Source organism: Puma concolor, chromosome D3 (genome assembly GCF_028749965.1).
Source record: "Puma concolor isolate L17-30 chromosome D3, mPumCon1.1.hap2, whole genome shotgun sequence".
Taxonomy (NCBI): Eukaryota; Metazoa; Chordata; class Mammalia; order Carnivora; family Felidae; genus Puma; species Puma concolor.
In genome coordinates this window covers 7,458,576-7,475,601 of record NC_141678.1, presented here as the reverse complement: position 1 = coordinate 7,475,601, position 17,026 = coordinate 7,458,576, and the positions used below count along the sequence as shown (strand labels likewise).

General features: G+C 49.9%; 1 protein-coding gene across 3 annotated transcripts in view; it reads left to right on the top strand.

Annotated features, from left to right (window-relative positions):
- The window catches only part of LRRC43 (leucine rich repeat containing 43), a 32,080-nt gene that overhangs the window by 14,654 nt on the left and 400 nt on the right, over positions 1 to 17,026 (top strand). The window contains exons 1-11 of one of the 3 annotated variants that reach the window (XM_086681601.1): positions 1,026 to 1,136; positions 2,428 to 2,688; positions 3,678 to 3,788; positions 6,168 to 6,307; positions 8,454 to 8,692; positions 9,306 to 9,493; positions 10,090 to 10,328; positions 12,249 to 12,336; positions 12,467 to 12,622; positions 12,731 to 12,916; positions 13,247 to 13,280. In XM_086681601.1, the coding sequence (XP_086537727.1) occupies positions 1,044 to 1,136; positions 2,428 to 2,688; positions 3,678 to 3,788; positions 6,168 to 6,307; positions 8,454 to 8,692; positions 9,306 to 9,493; positions 10,090 to 10,328; positions 12,249 to 12,336; positions 12,467 to 12,622; positions 12,731 to 12,916; positions 13,247 to 13,280 (1,735 nt within the window). In that variant the 5' untranslated portion in view covers positions 1,026 to 1,043. Of the gene's footprint in view, positions 1 to 1,025; positions 1,137 to 2,427; positions 2,689 to 3,677; positions 3,789 to 6,167; positions 6,308 to 8,453; positions 8,693 to 9,305; positions 9,494 to 10,089; positions 10,329 to 12,194; positions 12,337 to 12,466; positions 12,623 to 12,730; positions 12,917 to 13,246; positions 13,281 to 17,026 lie in introns of those variants that run through there. The other 2 variants (XM_086681600.1, XM_086681602.1) reach the window with 2 other exon arrangements.

The window sequence follows — 17,026 nt, the reverse complement described above, 5'->3', positions numbered from 1 at the left end:
AAAATGTAGTCCATTCATACAATGCAATATTATTCAGCCATAGAAAGGAATAAGGCACGGACACCTGCTACAACATGGGTGAACCTTGAAAACATGATGCTGAGCCAAAGAAGCCAGACACAAAATGGCAAATATTGTATGATTCCATTTAATATGAAATATTTAGGAGAAGAAAATCCATAGAGACAGAAGCCTATTAGTGGTTGCTAGGGGATGGACGGAAGGGGGAATGGGGATTGACTGCCTAGTGGGTATGGGGTTTCCTTTTGGGGTGAGAAAAAAGTTGAAAATTAGATAACAGTGATAGTTGCACTATGAATATCGTTGCATTGGGACTATACTAAAAATCACACAAAGTTGCACACTTTAAACAGGTGGATTTGGGGGTTCGCAAATTATAGCTCAGTAAAGATGTTGCATTTCCAAATTATAGGAACCAAATCATCCCATTTGTTTCTCAAACGTGTGCCCGGGAGCCCTTACTGTTTGGGTAGCAGGCTAGATGCTGGATACTTAGGATGGAGAGATGATGTGCGAGCTTGCTTCCGTCTATAATGGGGTCTTGGTGCTAAAACGGTTATATATGTAGACAGTGATTTAAAACCCCGGACTCAGGGGTTAAAGCGATCCACATTGGAATCCACTGGTTTATCTTGAGACTGTTTGACCTTGGGCTCATTTCTCTTTCCTAGATCTGTCAAATGGGAACGATAATCAGCACTTTTCTCAGGTGGGAAGCGCCTGCTAGGAGCTACAGCAGTTACGGCCCCTGGTGGTGGTGGGAAGTGTACTATTGTCCCATTTTGCAGCTGCGGGCGCAAAAGGGTCAGAATCAAAAAGCCAGGTCGTCCCCGCCTGAGTCAGGGTCTCGGTTTCCCGGCCGGCCGGGAAAAGTCCGCAGACCCCGGCTGGTCTTGGGTTCACCTGGAGCGCCTGCGTGCCGCGCGCCCCCGCCGGGAGGATCGCGCGCCCGGCCCCGGTGAGCGCGCACGTGTGTCCCGGCGGTTGCCTAGCAACCGGCCAGGCGAGGCGGCCGCGCGGGCATGGAGACGCCCGGCGGGACCGTGAGCGCCGCGGTCCGGGAGCACCTGAGGCAGTTGTGTCTTCGCGAGTTCCCGTGCGGCACCGGCAGCTGGGTGCGGGCGCCGGCGGGGGCGGCCGGAGGAGGGACGCGGGGATCTGCGGCGCCGAGGGGCCCGGGCCGCCGGCACAGGCTTTGGCGGATCCGGAGAAGCCTGAGGGGAGGTTTGGATCTGGGCGTTTAGGGAGCGTCCTGAGCTGGGGTGGGGGCTGGGACGCCGCAAGGGCCGACGGGAGAGCTCCTCCCCCCCCCGCCCCCCCCCCCCGCAGGTCTGACCCGCAGAGGAGGGCGGGACCCCGCCTAGACCTGAGCCCGGCGGGCTGACCGGGGGGGTAGGGCTTCTCCGTTAGAAACACCAGGCTCCCTTTGAGGTGGAAAGTTTTTGCCTGGGCCAAGAGCTTCTCAACCCTCAGGTGCCCCAGAGCGCAGAAGGCGTGGTCCTGAGCAGGCCCGGTTCTGCTGCCTCCAGAGGCCGGTGGGTCTGGGGGAGAAGCGGCTCCCTCCCTCCTCTCCTGGCTCCTTGTCTCGAAGGCCGGAAACTCTTCCCTTCTGAAGTTTCTCCCTGGGGTGCAAGTCGTGGCTTTTGCGGGCTGGAGCAGGTGCGTCTACCCGCACCCCACCCCCATCAGCTAGTGCTCCTGGTGGGGATGAGGAGCAGGCCATTGAGAACCTGCAGCCCCCAGGATGTGCCCTGGAATATCTTGAGGGTCTGGAATGTTCCCCTCCTGCTTGCTGGGAAGCTGAGGCCCCCCCACACTGGTAGGGGCTAAGGGGAGGTCTGTGTGCCCATTTTCATAGAGGAGAAAACCAAGGCACCAATCAAGGAACTAATGGATTTGTTTGTCTCCTCAACAAACACTGTTGAGTGTCTACTGTGCAAGGTGCTGTTGGGTTTCACCGATGTCTCCACTTCTCCTGGGGGAAGGGCTGGGAGAAAGTCAGCTCTGGGACCCAACCTTTCCCCGTCCGCTGTGGCCTCTAAATTCTGAATTCACTTTTCAGCCATGGTACTTCTTCCTCGAAAGCCGTTCCTTGGTTAATACATCCCCCAGATTGCCTTTTGCGCCTCTAGCTTTTAGTACATAAATCCTTCTTAACTGTTAGGTTGCTTTCACCTGCTTCTTCAGGGTTCCCAGCTTGAGTAAATTCCTAAAGGCAGGAATGCAGTTCTTTGTAGTTCTATCCATGGCTGATGATCAGTCGGAAGTATTGATTACTCACTGCTTAAACTTCTAAACTCTTGATCCCTGATGGTCCTATCTTACCATCTACTCTTTTTGGGGAGTCTCGAATCCTTGAGAGGGCTGAGTCACGAGTAGCGAACTTCTCCACCTCCACTGCTGCAGAATAAGTCACGTTTTCTTCCTCGAACTTGGCGAACATGGAGAGAGCTGATCCCCAGAGACGAGGAGGCCGTGAGCCCCGGGGAGGAGACGGTGGAGGCCCTGTTGGGCCTGGTCCGCAGCCCCCACTCCCCCTGGGCTCTGCTGGAGGGCTCCAGTGCAGAGGACCGTTTTCTGAGAGAACTGGCCATCCAGAATCCCCTGATGCTCAAGGACACCTTCTTCTACTCCTACTTCAGGTCCCTACGAGTGGTGGACAAGCAGGTGAGTGCCAGAGGTTGATGTCAAGGAGGCCATGCCCCTTAAAGAGCTTAGTGGTGAGACCTAGGTGGTGAGTAGAAGGAAGGATGGGGAGGTAGCTCGGACCTAATTAACTTCACCAGCGCCTCCACCTGCCAGGGCCAGCTGCTCATTTGTTCCGTGTCTTCTTCCTTCACCCCCGGGGAATCCAGGTATGTTTTCTACAGCTGACTTCTGATTTGGGGCTCCTGGGTCCTCGGAGAGACCTTTGAAGTGTCTGTGTCGGTTTTACTTAAACTGTGGGGGGCCGGGGTTGGGGAGGGTTGGCATGGTACTGTATTAATTTCTGTTACTGAGAAGCCTTCTTTGCCTCTACCGGTAACAGAGCCCCAATCTGCAAACTCAACCTCCCTACATTGGCTTCCCCTTTCCCAGAGAAACTGTGGATCTACACAGTACCAGGTGGGAGGGGCGGGAACAACTCCTGTCAGTTTTCCTGGGACTTTCGGGCATCAGCGCTGAAAGTGTCCCGGGAACGCCTCAATCCTGGGCACACTGGCACAGTCGCCAGGAAGGGCCCTGATGTCTTTGAGGCCACAGAGAACTGAAGGTTCACAGATAGGTCTCTGAACTTCCGGTCTGATCCTGCTGTGTGTAAACTAGTGATTCCTTAAGGCCTCAGGGGTAGACAGCACAGAACATGGGATCCCTGCCCTTGGGAGCACACAGTCCAGCTGGGGACACGGGACACTGGGCTGGTAGCTGTACAGCGCCTCCGGGGAGTGAGGCGGGGGGCTAAGAGGTCACTGCAGAGGCGGAGCCCTGCGATCCTGGTGGAATGTGCTGGAGAGGCTGTAAGAGGGTCGGTAGGGGAGACGAAAGGGGTTGGTGTGTTCGAGGTGACTCCCTCAGGAGGCAAGTGGCCTCCTGTCGGTGGCCTCCCGTGGACCCTGTTTCTGCTCCAAAGCTGCCTCACCCGCAAGAGCTCTCAACTTCCTTTCCTTCCCTTCCAGGTGAGCCTGGTGGATAAAGACCTCCTGAAATTTCTAAATCTTGAAGAGTTGGTGCTGAGTGCTAATCAAATCCAGGAGATCGATGCTGTCAACCTGCCCCCAACTCTCAAGGTAAAAGAGCTCAGACTCCATTTAGGGTCTTCGAGTTGGCTCTGCCCAGAGGCCCTGCCCCTGCCCTCCCCACAGAAGGTTTGGCCAGTGTGGCTGGATGCCAAGGACCAGCCCCAGGCTTTGGAGAGGGAGGCCAGGTTCCGAAAAAGTAGAATCTCCATAGGACCCTGCAGTTCCGTGTCTGGGTGTATGCCCCAGAGAAGTGAAGGCAGGGACTGAGATTCTTGCTGGCCCGTGTTCACGGCAGCACTCCTCACGACAGCTGAAAGGTGGAGACAACCCAGATGTCCACCAGCCAAGAAAGGGCAAACAAAATGTGGTCCCTCCATGTGGTGGGATATTCTTCAGTCATAAACAGGAACGATTCGTGCTGGGACATGGACGAACCTTGAACACGTGATGCTGAGTACAAGAGACACGAGAGGTCACATGTTAGCTGATTCCGCTTGCATGAAATATCTAGAAGAGGCAATTCCACAGAGACAGGGAGTAGATTAGAGGTTACTGGGGCAGGGGTGAGGGCGATGTGGAGTTGTTGCTTAATGGGGTACAGTCTGTCTGGGGTGATGAAAAATTTCAGAAGTAGGTAGCAGTGACAGCTGCACTACAGTGTGAGTGAACTTAATGCCACTGAATTGTACACTTAAAAGTAGGTAAAATGGGGGCGCCTGGGTGGCTCAGTCGTTTGAGCCTCCTGACTCTTGATTTCAGCTCAGGTCATGATCCCAGGGTTGAGGGATCTAGCCCCGTGTTGGGCTTCATGCTGAACTTGGAGCCTGCTGAAGATTCTCTCTCTCTCTCTCTCTCTCTCTCTCCCTCCCTCCCTCCCTCCCTCCCTCCCTCCCTCCCTCCCTCTCTCTCCCTCTCTCTCCCTCTCTCTCCCTCTCTCTCCCTCTCTCTCCCTCTCTCTCCCTCCCTCTCCCTCCCTCTCCCTCCCTCTCCCTCCCTCTCCCTCCCTCTCCCTCCCTCTCCCTCCCTCTCTCTCCCTCTCTCTCCCTCTCTCTCCCTCTCTCTCTATCCCTCCCCCCACCCCCTCCCCTGCTCATGTGCACAGTCTCTAAAATAAAAAAATAAAGAAAAAAGAAAAACAGGCAACATGACAAATTATATATATTTTGCCACCATAAAAATAATCATTTGAAAAGAAACTAGGAGCACCAGAATGGCTCAGTCAGTTAAACGTCCAACTCTTGATTTTGTCTCAGGTCATGATCTCACAGTCATGAGATCAAGCTCCCCATCAGGCTGTGCGCTAAGCGTGGAGCCTGCTCAAGATTCTCTCTCCCTCCCTCTCTGCCCCTCCCGAGATCATGCACAGGTCATGCTCTCTCTCTCTCTCTCAATAAATAAATAAATGAATGAATGAATGAATGAATGCTATTCCAGGCCTAAGTTTTTATTTTTATTTACTTTGAGATAGAGAATGAGCAGGGGAGGGGCAGAGAGAGAGGGAAACAGAATCCCAAGTGGGCTCTGTGCTGTCAGTGCAGAGCCCGATGCGGGGCTTGAACTCACAAACTGTGAGATCATGACCTGAGCTGAAACCGAGTTGGATGCTTAGCTGACTGAGCCACCCAGGTTCCCCCAAATGCTCTCCATTTTGAATTAAATGTGGAAATTAGTAGATGTAGTGGCAAAAGGGACTCAGAAATATGGCTCAGTGCCAGGCTTCGGAAGAACCCAGGTGAGACCTTGGAGCAGAAGTGCAAGAATGCTCCGCTGTCCTCAAGTCCATCCCTTACTCCAGCCAGGGGCCCTTTAGCTTTCTCAGCGACATGTTGCTGTGGGTTGAGCAATTGCCAAAATGCTGTGTTACCCCCCGTCCCGTGCCAAATTTTAAAGTTTTCTTCACAAAAGGAAAAGAAAGTTTCCGACACCTGCTATAGAAATATTATTCCATATTAAAAAAAAATTAATGTTTATTTTTGAGAGAGACAGCACAAGAGGGGGAGGGGCAGAGAGAGAGGGAGACCCAGAATCCAAAGCAGGCTCCAGGCTCTGAGCTGTCAGCACAGAGCCCCAGGAGGGGCTGGAACTCAGTAACCGTGAGATCATGACCTGAGCGGAAGTCGGACACTCAACGGACTCAGCCACCAGGTGCCCCTTTTTCCCCCTATTTTATTTTTTTTTTTCAACGTTTATTTATTTTTGGGACAGAGAGAGACAGAGCATGAACGGGGGAGGGGCAGAGAGAGAGTTTTCCCCCTATTTTAAAGTGAGTCCAGATGGACACCGGGTGGCCTGGCTTGAATGCTTCATGGTCCTCCCCGTTTCTCAGGGAGGAGGGAGGGAGGAGGAGGGACAGTGGGAGGGAGGGAGAAGGGAAGGAAGGATGGAGGGACTGGGGCTCACAGGCACCATTCTTTCTGCCTCTCTCAGGTGCTGGAGCTCTATGGCAACGAGATCCGCAGCATGGAGTGTCTGTGCGCTGCCCCGCCCCCGCGACTCCAGCACTTGGGGTTGGGTCACAACAAGCTTCTGGGCCCCCTGGAAAGTCTCTATGTCACCTCCAACCACTGGTAACTCCAGAGTCCCAGACAGAAAGAGAGAGAGAGAGAGAGAGAGAGAGAGAGAAGGGCTTAGTGTTAGGTTTGGATGATTGCACCCTGGTGCCTTGAGGGACTCTGCTTTGCTCTCTTTTCTTTTTTTTTTTTTTCTTGTCTTCCATTCCCTTCCCCCTTCCCCCTTCCCCCTTCCCTTCCCTTCCCAGCTTTGCTCTTTTATTTTCTTTTTTAACTTTGCTCTTTTCTATAATAACTGCTGGTTGGCTGCCAGCTCCAGTCCTAGGATTTATTTCTCTAACTAAATAAGCAAACATTTCCACCGAAGCCCAGGGAAGGATTACAAATAGCAGGAAGCAAAAGCAAACCTTTTGCTATGATGCTTTTAGAGCAGGGATTCTTGACTTGGGCACTGCCGGCACTGGAGTGGGAACCGGTCGGTGGTGGGGCTGTCTTGCGCACACAGGAAGTTGAGCGGCACCCCTGGCCTCCACCCACTAGATGCCAGTAGCACCCCTGCCCCAGTTGTAACCACCAAAGTGTTTGTAGATAGTGCCCAGTGCGTGCCGTGCAAAATCGCCCCCAGCTGCCCTACAGACCACTCCTGCTGTGACTTGTCTCCTTGGGGAGTGAGCAGTGGGAGACAAAACCCTGGGTCTGAGGACTATGCGGGGACCCGAGGCGACCTGTGAAAGGCCGTCAGAGGAAGCTTTCGGGGTGTGCTGTGAGGATTCCCAGGGTTTCAGCGTCCTGGGCAGCCATGGGCTTAGGTTCACAGCCCGGAAGGGGCAGAGGACATAGGCCAGCATCACTTCCCTGCTTTTCTAGGTAACCTGGAGAAGGATCTCAGGTGGCCCAACTGTACGTGCTCTTGGAACGTGCCCGACTCTGGCCATAGTTTCCTTCTTCCTCCTCTTTCTCCCACTCTTGCCAAGCTCTCTCTACAGTCTTGGCCGCGTGCGCTTCTGCACCTCTTTCTTCCACTGACGGCGGCTGCCAGGAGGGAGGCATACATGTTAGACTTCTGTGATGGCTGATTTCAGACCGTGGACAGGGTACCGGGTGTTCTGATTTTTTTAATTTGGAAAACATACTTATTCTAAACGTAGGTAACCTGCTTAATGCCAAGTGTGGCTTTCATGAAAACATGTATGTGAAACCTTTGATTTTCACTGCTTTGAAATTAAAAGGAGGGCCCCCTTTTCGTGGACCGATTTTGCTGATGTGTTCTCAGTCTTCTTGAAGAAGGCTGACACGGGATACGGTCCGTGTGCTGGTCCCCATGAAATGTTCTTGGGTATTTCCCGTTGACTGGCTAGCCAACATCACGGGCGGGACAGGCTGCAAAAGGAGAGCAGAAGGGGAGGGGACATGGCTGAGCTCGGTCAGCTGGAGGCCCGGGGTACAACAAAGTGCTGATGAAGCGCCCCTCGCGCTTCTCTCGCAGCTGCTCTCAGAGCTGAAACCAGTTTGCTTTCTAGTGTGCACATTGGGGAACCACCCCTGCCCCCTGTGTGGCCCTCTTCTCCAGACTGGCATGGAGGGTGCCTCCTTTGTCCTCACTGGCGTGTTCTTCACTCTTGTGCCCCAAGAAAGGAATCACGTGGCTTCCTATGACCATGAGCCAGCCGGGCTTTGGAAGGCATCCTCCAGCTTCTAAACCCCTCAAGTTTCAGGCACCCTCATCCCAGATCCCCATATCCACCTCCCCCTCTTACCCCAACTCACCGCCCCTCCCCATGAGGCTTCCATCTGTCTTCCTTGCCAGTCTGTCCGTCTTTGTTGAGAACCTTCTAGTGGCACAACACTGTGTCAGGATCTATGGGAGGGACCAAGAAGAAAAGACCGGTGTAAATGGAAGTCATTGGAGGCAGGATGTGACGAGGGCCATCTCTGTGTCGCAGCGAGGATGGCAGTGTTGTGGAGAGAGGGGGGGCAGTAGAACCAAGAAGCGCTTCCCAACAGGGTGGCTAACTTGAGTCAAGGGTGCCTGACTTGGGAGTCGAGGGTGGGCTAAAATTCCTAACCTGCCCTCAGCACAGGCCTTCTGTCTGTTCTGGACGTGGGGTGCCGGCGGGTGTTGAGCAGGGCAGGCCAGGCACACGTCCCCATCCCTTTGCTCACCCTGCCTCTGGACCCCCGGATGGTGCTGCTTCCCTTCTAGGCCCAACCTCGTCTCTCTGGACCTGAGCTTCAACGACCTGACAGACCTGCAGGGCATGATGGCCAGCCTCAGCACCCTCCGCCGTCTGAGGCTGCTGGTGCTGCAGGGGAACCCGCTGGCCCTGCTGCCCTACTACCGAGGCTTCACCATCGACAGCCTGTCCCAGCTCTGCGTGCTGGACGACATCACCGTGTCTCCCAGCGAGAAGCATCAGTTCCGGGGGCTCGGCCGCAGTGGGGGTGAGGGAGCTGATGTGCCCAGTGGGGAGGCGCCGGCATCTGACACCTCGAGCCTCTGCTGCCTGTCCACCATTGAACTAGTGGTCTGTCCCTGCAGCTCCCCAGTTGACCCACACCCTAATCAGGCATAGCTCACCTTCTCAGTCAGAGTTCTGTCCCAGACTTTTGATGCCTGTGATTGGGATTTGGGGATAGAAGCAGTAAGGAGGCAAACAGGAAACATTCTTTAAATCAACTTCTTTACTTTTGTGGCGGTTTGAGATCACCCCCTTGTGGCCCATGCCACAAGCTGCATCAGAGGTTGTTCAAGGTCAAGATGGTGATAATAGCTATGCCTACTGTGAGCCAGGCTCGTGGTAAGATAACATGTACTCTTCATCTGTAACCATCCTGTAAAGCAGCTACTACCGTTCCCATTATACAGACCCAGAAAACAAGGCTTAAGAGGGGTGTCTTACCAAAAAGGGACTTACCCCCAAACAGCTGTTGGAACTTGGCAGAACTGGGACTTGAACCCAAGTCTGCAAACTCTGAGGCTCCCCACTTTGTGGAGAGAACGCAAGAATCCGGCTCCCCTGCCGTCCCCCTCACTCCTACCCATTCTCCCTTGCAGACCTCTTGGCACGTCAGGCACAGCTCGTGGTGACCATTGGAAATGTCAAGGGGGTTCAGGACACCTCTGTCTTAGACCCGGAACCAGGGCCCCAAGGCCCTTTTATCACTTACAGCTATTATGTGACCTACGATTTTGTAAAAGAGGAAGAAGGAGAAGGAAGTGAATATGGTGGTGTCCTGCCGGAGGTGTGTGATCCGGGGGCTCTTGCCCCCCCCCCCCCCGGAACTGGGGGGGGGGGGGGAGGGAGGGCTGGGCTGCACTGGGGTCCGCAGGGTGTCCTGCGCAGGAGAACAGCTTCTCAGCTTCTTGGGGCCCAGGAAACCCCTTCACAGGGAGCTTTCTGATTCACACCCTCCTCCGAGAAGGGAAGAGGCTCGTTCAGCCCCTTTCTTGAACCTCCTCCTTTCTTTCACCTCCTTCCTTTGCCCTTGAATATGAGCCAACGGCCTCACAAGGAAACAGCATTTACAACCAGGTTGGTTGCTCCCCGCGGCATGTTTCTCCCCTACTCCATCACCCTTCCCTTCGGAAGCAGACCTCATGGTGTCATTCGTCCAGGAGCAACGGAGGACACCCCAGCTTCTGCAGAAATTGTTACTGTTCTTGCCCCTAAGGCAGTTCTCTGAGAAGGGGCATTAAGAAAACCCTTCCTGCCCCAGTCTGTGTGTTCGCTGGCTCCGCAAGTTCACCGTGGCGCGGACACCTGTTCACGCGCACGCGCGCTGCGCGCCCTGAGAACCCTGAACACCGCGGCCGGGCGGGTGTGTGGTCTCTCCCGCAGATCGTCATGCCCTCGCCCAGCGCCGAACAGCTGGCCGAGGACATTCCGGAGGACGTTCCCGAAGAGGTCTTTGAAGAGCACGAGGACTCTGCGGAGTCCGAGCTGTCCGCCCAGTCGGGAGAGCGCGAGGATTCGCTCGTGTCGGGCGGGTCGGCGCCCTTGCCCGGGGTGGCCGACTCCGCGGAAGAGCTGGCCAAGCTGCGGCCGCGAAGAGACCCCCGGCTCTGCCCCTCCCCAGGGTAAGGACGGAGACCCTGCCCTGCGGGAGCCCCTTCCTCATCCAAGAGCAGGGCACCCCCCCCTGCCCCCCGCCCCCGGGCCGCGCGGGACGGGCCGAGGCTGCGCTCCCGGCAGTGCAGGTGCGGCCGCGTCGGTGTCCGGCACTCCGAGCCCTACCTCCCGCGCTTCCTTCCCTCCGCCCGGCAGGGCTGCAGCGCCTTTCCGCCGCCAGGTGTCCCGCCGCCAGGTGTCGCGCACGCGGGCATTTCTTAGTCACCCGAGAGGACAGCACTTTCCGTTTTAGCCCTCAGAGTTGAGAGTCTTTTCAGTTTAACTTCTTGGTACGTGGAACGTATCCTGGCATCCGACCCCTGGTGTGGATCTTGCAGCCTGAGCAGCAGGCTCTTCCTTACCCTCCTAAGGCCCCTCTGGCCTCACAGCCCCCACAGGTGTTGTCTTATCTGATGAAGAACCTTTTGATGAAGAATTTTTAGGGTCACTTCTCATTAGGTATTGAAGCTCTATTAACTGATTTTTGTAACTAATTTCAAAACATTGAGCCTGATTTGGGTTTATTTAATAATAATAATTACTATTATTATTATGCCAACATGGGCTTGAACTAAGATCAAGCTGAGATCAAGAGTGAGACGCTTAACCGAATGAGCCACCCAGACGCCCCTGGGTTTATTTTTTACAAAATTCAACTGAGGGTAAATGATAAGGTTTGTGGAGAATATGGAAAAGCTGCAGTGGCCCATCCACTTGTGCTGTGTTCCCTCAGGTGACAGAACCAGGCAAGTGGCCATCCCCGCTGCCAGAGAGAAGGTGGGGGACAACCAGCCACCCCCGTGCCAGGCTCCTCAGTCAACCACAGCCAACGACTTTGTGGTTCTTGGTGGTGTTGAGTTTTTGAAAACATAAACAAAAAAGAGCCGCAAATAATTCTGCTTTAAAAATATGTAAATTAGAAAAATATGTACATGAAAAAATAAGTTTCTTCTTCTGCATCCATCTAACCTATCCTATAGAATGAATTACTCTTTTTTTTCTTCTTCTTTTTTTAAGTAGGTTCTATGCCCATCATGGGGCTTGAACTCAGGAACCCAAGATCAAGAGTCACAGGCCTTACTGAGCCAGCCAGGCCCCGGAGTGAATTACTCTTTATTATTATTTGAGAGAGAGAGAGAGCAGGAGAGGGACAGAGGGAGACAGAGAGAGAAAGAGACTCTTAAGCGGGCTCCACACTCAACATGGAGCCCAATGTGGGGCTCGATCCCATGACCCTGGGATCATGACCTGAGCCAAAATCAAAAGTTGGACACTCAACCCACTGAGCCACCCAGGTGCCCCCAGAATGAGTTATTCTTAATAGTTTTGTGCACGTAGTTCCCTATTTTTTTCTTATACACTCATATATATAAACATATATACTCATATCTTTTTTGTTTTAAAAAAATAGACTTCTGTATATCAATTTGAAATTTGCTGATTTTCCATGTGGCTGTGGACACACAGATCTGTTCTACCATTAAAAAAAAATAAATGATTGAGGTGTAACACACACATAGAGAAATATCCACTTTACAGCCAAATGATGAGGACACTGAGGTAACCACTGCCCTTGACAAGTAACAACATACCAGGACCTCGGAAGACTCCTTAGGCCCCTGCCTCCTCCCCAAGGGTCACGGTCAACTCAACTAACACCATTAACTAGTTTGCCTGTCTTTGACCTTGATCTAAATGCATCGGGCAGTAATCCTTTGTGCCTGGCCTCATCTCCCGCTGTGCACGTGTGTGCACGTCTTCTCAAAGGCCTGGTCCTGGTCCCAGGCCACAGCCTCCCGGGTGATGGGACCCCTGTCTTCATCCCCCTCCCCAAGGACCGTTCTCTTCAGCACTGTCCGCAAGCCCTGGACTGATGTCATCCCCTGCAGCTACGAGATGCAGCACACACTCAAGGACCTGGTGCCACTCAAGGCTTTCCTGCTGGCGGGAACCACCGTGACCATCGTGGAGGAGACGGTGGGTGGCCGGGATCCCCCTTTTCCTGTCTCCCGGTCTTCTGTCGTGGGGCCCCGCTCCCTTGTCGGCAAGGTCCCAGCCAGCCCCAGGCTGGCCTGTGTTCACTCGTGGCCGCCTCGCCGTCCCCTAGATTCTCTCTTGGCCTGCGGTGCTGCCTCCTGTTGACGTCCCGTTGCCTGCCAAGAAAGGAAAAGGGGAGAAGGACAAGAAGGGGAAGAAGGAGAAAGACAAGAAGGGAAAAGACGGGAAGGACACGGCAGGGAAAAGGGAGAAAGAGGTGGCAAAGGTACTGGCCGGGCTGCCAGGTGCCCCGAGGTGGTGGTGGTGGCGGCCGTGGGCACTCTGGGCACTGTCCCTGCTGGGCCCCGTCCACTCTCCTGACCTCTCTCCACAGGAACAGAAGGGATCCAAGAAGAAAGAGCTTCCTAAGGAGCTCCGCCAGGACCCGCCCATCCTGCGGGTGCTGGGCAGTGGCTTGGTGGTCCTGGAGCCCCTGCTGGCAGGGGAGCCACTTGTGTCCGAAGTGTGCAACTTTGGGGTGATCCGCACTTTGGAAACGGACAGGCTGACGTCCCTCAGGGTACAGTAGGGCCTCTGTCACACCCCTCCCCATCAAACCAGTGCTGGGCAGGGAAGGGTTATGGGGGGGGAGGGCATCTCTGAGCCTCCCAACCTCCTCCGGAAGCCCCCGTGCTGGCAGGGCCCTGGGACACCTGGAGAGGAGGAAGGCCTCTCCCTAGGCCATGTGGCGGTGCCCAGCTCCCGGCCCTCTGGGTTACTGGCTCCTTGGGCAGCCTTCTCAGGTGTGGGGAGCCAGGTTAGAGCTGCCCTGCCTTCCTATAGGACAGCACCCCTTCCCCGGTGCCCACCAAGTCCAGTAAGCATCTCTTGTTGTGGTTCTTCCTCTCAGGATTCAAAGAACAAGAACAAGAGAGCTAAAAAAGGTAAGAATTAACGGCGGTAACTGAGAGCAGGGAGTGTTTATTTAAATAATGAGGATTTATTGTTCATAATTGACTCAGAAATAACATATGTTAGAATTAGTAGACAAGGACATTAAAGAAGTTATAATTATATTCCATATATCTAAGAACCTAAAGGAAAGATTGGTGGTGGTATGTAGCAATATGGAAGATAAACTAAACTTTTAGAGATGAACACTACCATGTTACATTAAAAATACATTCAGTGGGATTAGTGGCATATTAGACAATATTAGACAATTCAGAAAAAAAAAAGATTAGTAAACTGGAAGCAGTAGAAACTATCCACAATGAAACTCAGAAAAATGGTTGGAAAAAAATGAATAGAGCATCAGTGAATTTTCAGACAAATTCAAAGGAACTGATGTCCATGTAGTTGGAGTCCCCAAAGGAGAGTGAGGAGGGCAGAAAGACTATCTAAAGAAATAACTGCTGAAACACTTCCTCCAAATTAGATGGAAAATATCAATATACCAATCCAAAAAGTTAAGTGAACTCTAAACACAAGAAGCATGAAGAAAACAAAACCAAGCTAGATAATAATAAAACTGCTAAAAGTTGGTGATAAAGACACATTATGTACAGAAGAACAAAGATAAAGATGACATCAGATTTGTCATCAGGAAAATGTCAAATAGAAGACAGTGGAGGAAGTCTCAAAGAAAAACATCAACTTAATATTTTTTACCCAACAAAACTATCTTCCAAAAACAAAGGCAAAGTGAACACTTTTCTAGACAAATGCTGAAAGAATGCATCACCAGCATACATGTACTACAAGAAAAGTTAAAAGTAGTTCTTTAAGGAGAAGAAAATACTAGATGGATCTGGATCTGTACAAAGAAATCGAGAGCATTGAAAATGGTAATTGTAAGTAAATATAGATTCCTTTCTTATTTAAGTATGTTTAAATTATAGTTAATTGTTTAATGAAAAATGTATATATATATATGTATATATGTATATATATATATAACCAATAGAATGTACAATAATAGCAAAAAGGCTAGAAGTGGGAGTAAGGAAAGAAATGGAAGTGTATCATTGTAAGGTTCCTATTTCTATGTGAAGTGGTATAATATCACTTGAAGCCAACAAAGGAGTAAAAAGAGGGATCATAAAGATAGTTATTCTTAAAGAATAAAACAAAAAGAAACAGAGGACATGTGAGTTAATAGAAAACAAATAAGATGGTAGACTTAAATGTAATCATATCAATAATTGCATTAAATGTAAATGGTCTAAACACCCAATTAAAAGGCAGAGATGATCAAATTGGATAAAAAAGATGCAACCATATGCTACCTACCCGAAACCCACTTTAAATATAAAGATACAAAAATATTAAAAGGATGGAGAAAGATATTCTTGCTAACACTAATAAAAAAACAGGAGCAACTATTAATATCAGACATAATGGACTTCAGAGAAAGACTATTACCAGGGGTAAAGAGGGTTATTTTGTAATAATAAAGGAGTCAGGAGGATGTAACAATCCTAAGTATGCAGCTAATAATTGAGCTTGAAAATATATGAAACAAAAACTGATAGAACTACAAGGAGCAATAGACAAATCCAAAATTATATTCAGAGATTTCAGTACACTTCCCTAAGTAACTGATAGAACAAATAGAAAATCATTAAGGATGTAGGAGACCTGAATCACACTGCCAATCAACTTGATGTAACTGACATCTGTAGAGTACCCCACCGAACAACGTGAGAATACACCTTCTTTAAGTGCACACAGAACTGAGATATTCCATAATCTGGGCTATTAATAAAATCTCAATAAGTTTAAAACAATTCAAGACATACAAAGTATCCTATCCTCTATGACTACAGGGGAATTAAATTAGAAATCAGTAAAAGAAGTATGTAAGATCTCTCAATTGTTTGAAACTAAATTACACACTTTTTAAAAATCTTTTTTAAATGTTTATTTTTTTGAGAGACAGAGTGCGAGTGGGGGAGGGGCAGAGAAAGAGAGAGGGGGAAAGACAGACACAGAATTTGAAGTAGTCTCCAAGCTCTGAGCTGTCAGCACAGAAGTCGGACGCTCAACCAACTGAGCCATCCAGGCGCCCCTAAATAACGCACTTCTAAATAATCTATCAGTCAAAGAAGAAATAAAAAAGGAAATTAGAAAATATTTTCAACGTTATGAAAATGAAAAGATAAAATATCAAAATTAATAGAATATAACTAAAACAGTATTTATAGAGAAATCTATAGCACTGCATACCTATAATTAGAAAAGCTTCTAAAACTATTGAGTTTAACAGGGTTGCATGATACAGGATCAGTATTCAAAAATTAATTGTATTTCCATATACTAGCAATAAACAATTAGATACTGAAATTTTAAAATACCATTTACAATGCCATTGAAAAATATGAAATAGGGATAAATCTAAGGATGTGGAAGTTCTATACACTGAAAACTACAAAATGTTGCTGAGAGAAATCAAAGACTTAAATGGATAAATATGTACATGGATAGGGAGATTCAGGATTGTTAAGATGTTGGTTTTCCTCAGATTGATCTATGATTCAACCTGATAGCAATCATAATTCTGGGGGGATTTTTTTTTTTTTTTGGTAGAAATCAGCAAGCTGATTCTAAAATTAATATGGAAATTCAAAGTATGTAGAATAGCCAAAAACAGCTTTGAAAAAGAACAAAGAGGGACACCTGGGTGGCTCAGTTGGTTAGCGTTAGACTCCGGGCTCAGGTCATGATCTCACAGTCTGTAGGTTCCAGCCCTGCATAGGGCTCTGTGCTGACAGCTGGGAGCCAGGAGCCTGCTTTGGATTCTGTGTCTCCCTCACTGTGCTCTTGCCCGCTTGTGCTGTCTCTCAAAAATAAACATTGAAAAAAAAAGTTTTTTTTTTTTTTAAAAAGAACAAAGGATGTACACTGCCGGACTTCAGGGCCCATACAAATATGGACAATGGGCATGATTTGTAATCAAGCTACGGGGTCAAGATGGTCTTAATTTTCTTTTACTCTTTTGCAAATTTCTTTATTGTCTGGCTTAATTGAGGATAGGTGCATTTGAATAGTTGCTCCTGCAGCCCCTAATCTCTTGTGATGTGTTGCTGTGATTGTAGTGTATGAAGAAAATCCAGTCTCACATGGGCATGAAACTGGAAAAGAAAGGGCTATTTTCATAGGCTTTCAAATAACTGATATCTTAGATATTATGTCAAAATTTGACAACTAGTTTTTTAAAGCCTGTTACAGTGTGAATACTGAATCTATCGTTTTTGCATAGTTACCTTAAAATCCATTAGTCTACATTGCTTTTTTTTTTTTTCACATTGCATTTTGAAGGGCTATCTTGCCCCTGCACAATCTGTGACGTCAGACATTGGTTATTTGTGAAATACTGGTTCACAGAGTTATGCAGATCTTCCAACCGTTGACACGTTTCATTATACATTATCCAAAAATCATATTCTTCATCAGCACCCGTATGATTAGAAAAGTCTTGGAGTGTTGGGAAACTGTTAAGTTCACGGTGGCGGATGCGATGTTCCAAAATTCTAATTTCTACTCGAAAGCTCAAATGTCATAAATGTATCAAAATGCTTTCTGTTGTTTTCCCCGCAATGCCAGGCTTCCTTCGTTTGCTTTTTAGCAAACATCTACCAAATATCCGCGTCCGAATAACCATGGTTTGTCGGTGTTCTTTCAAGAGAAA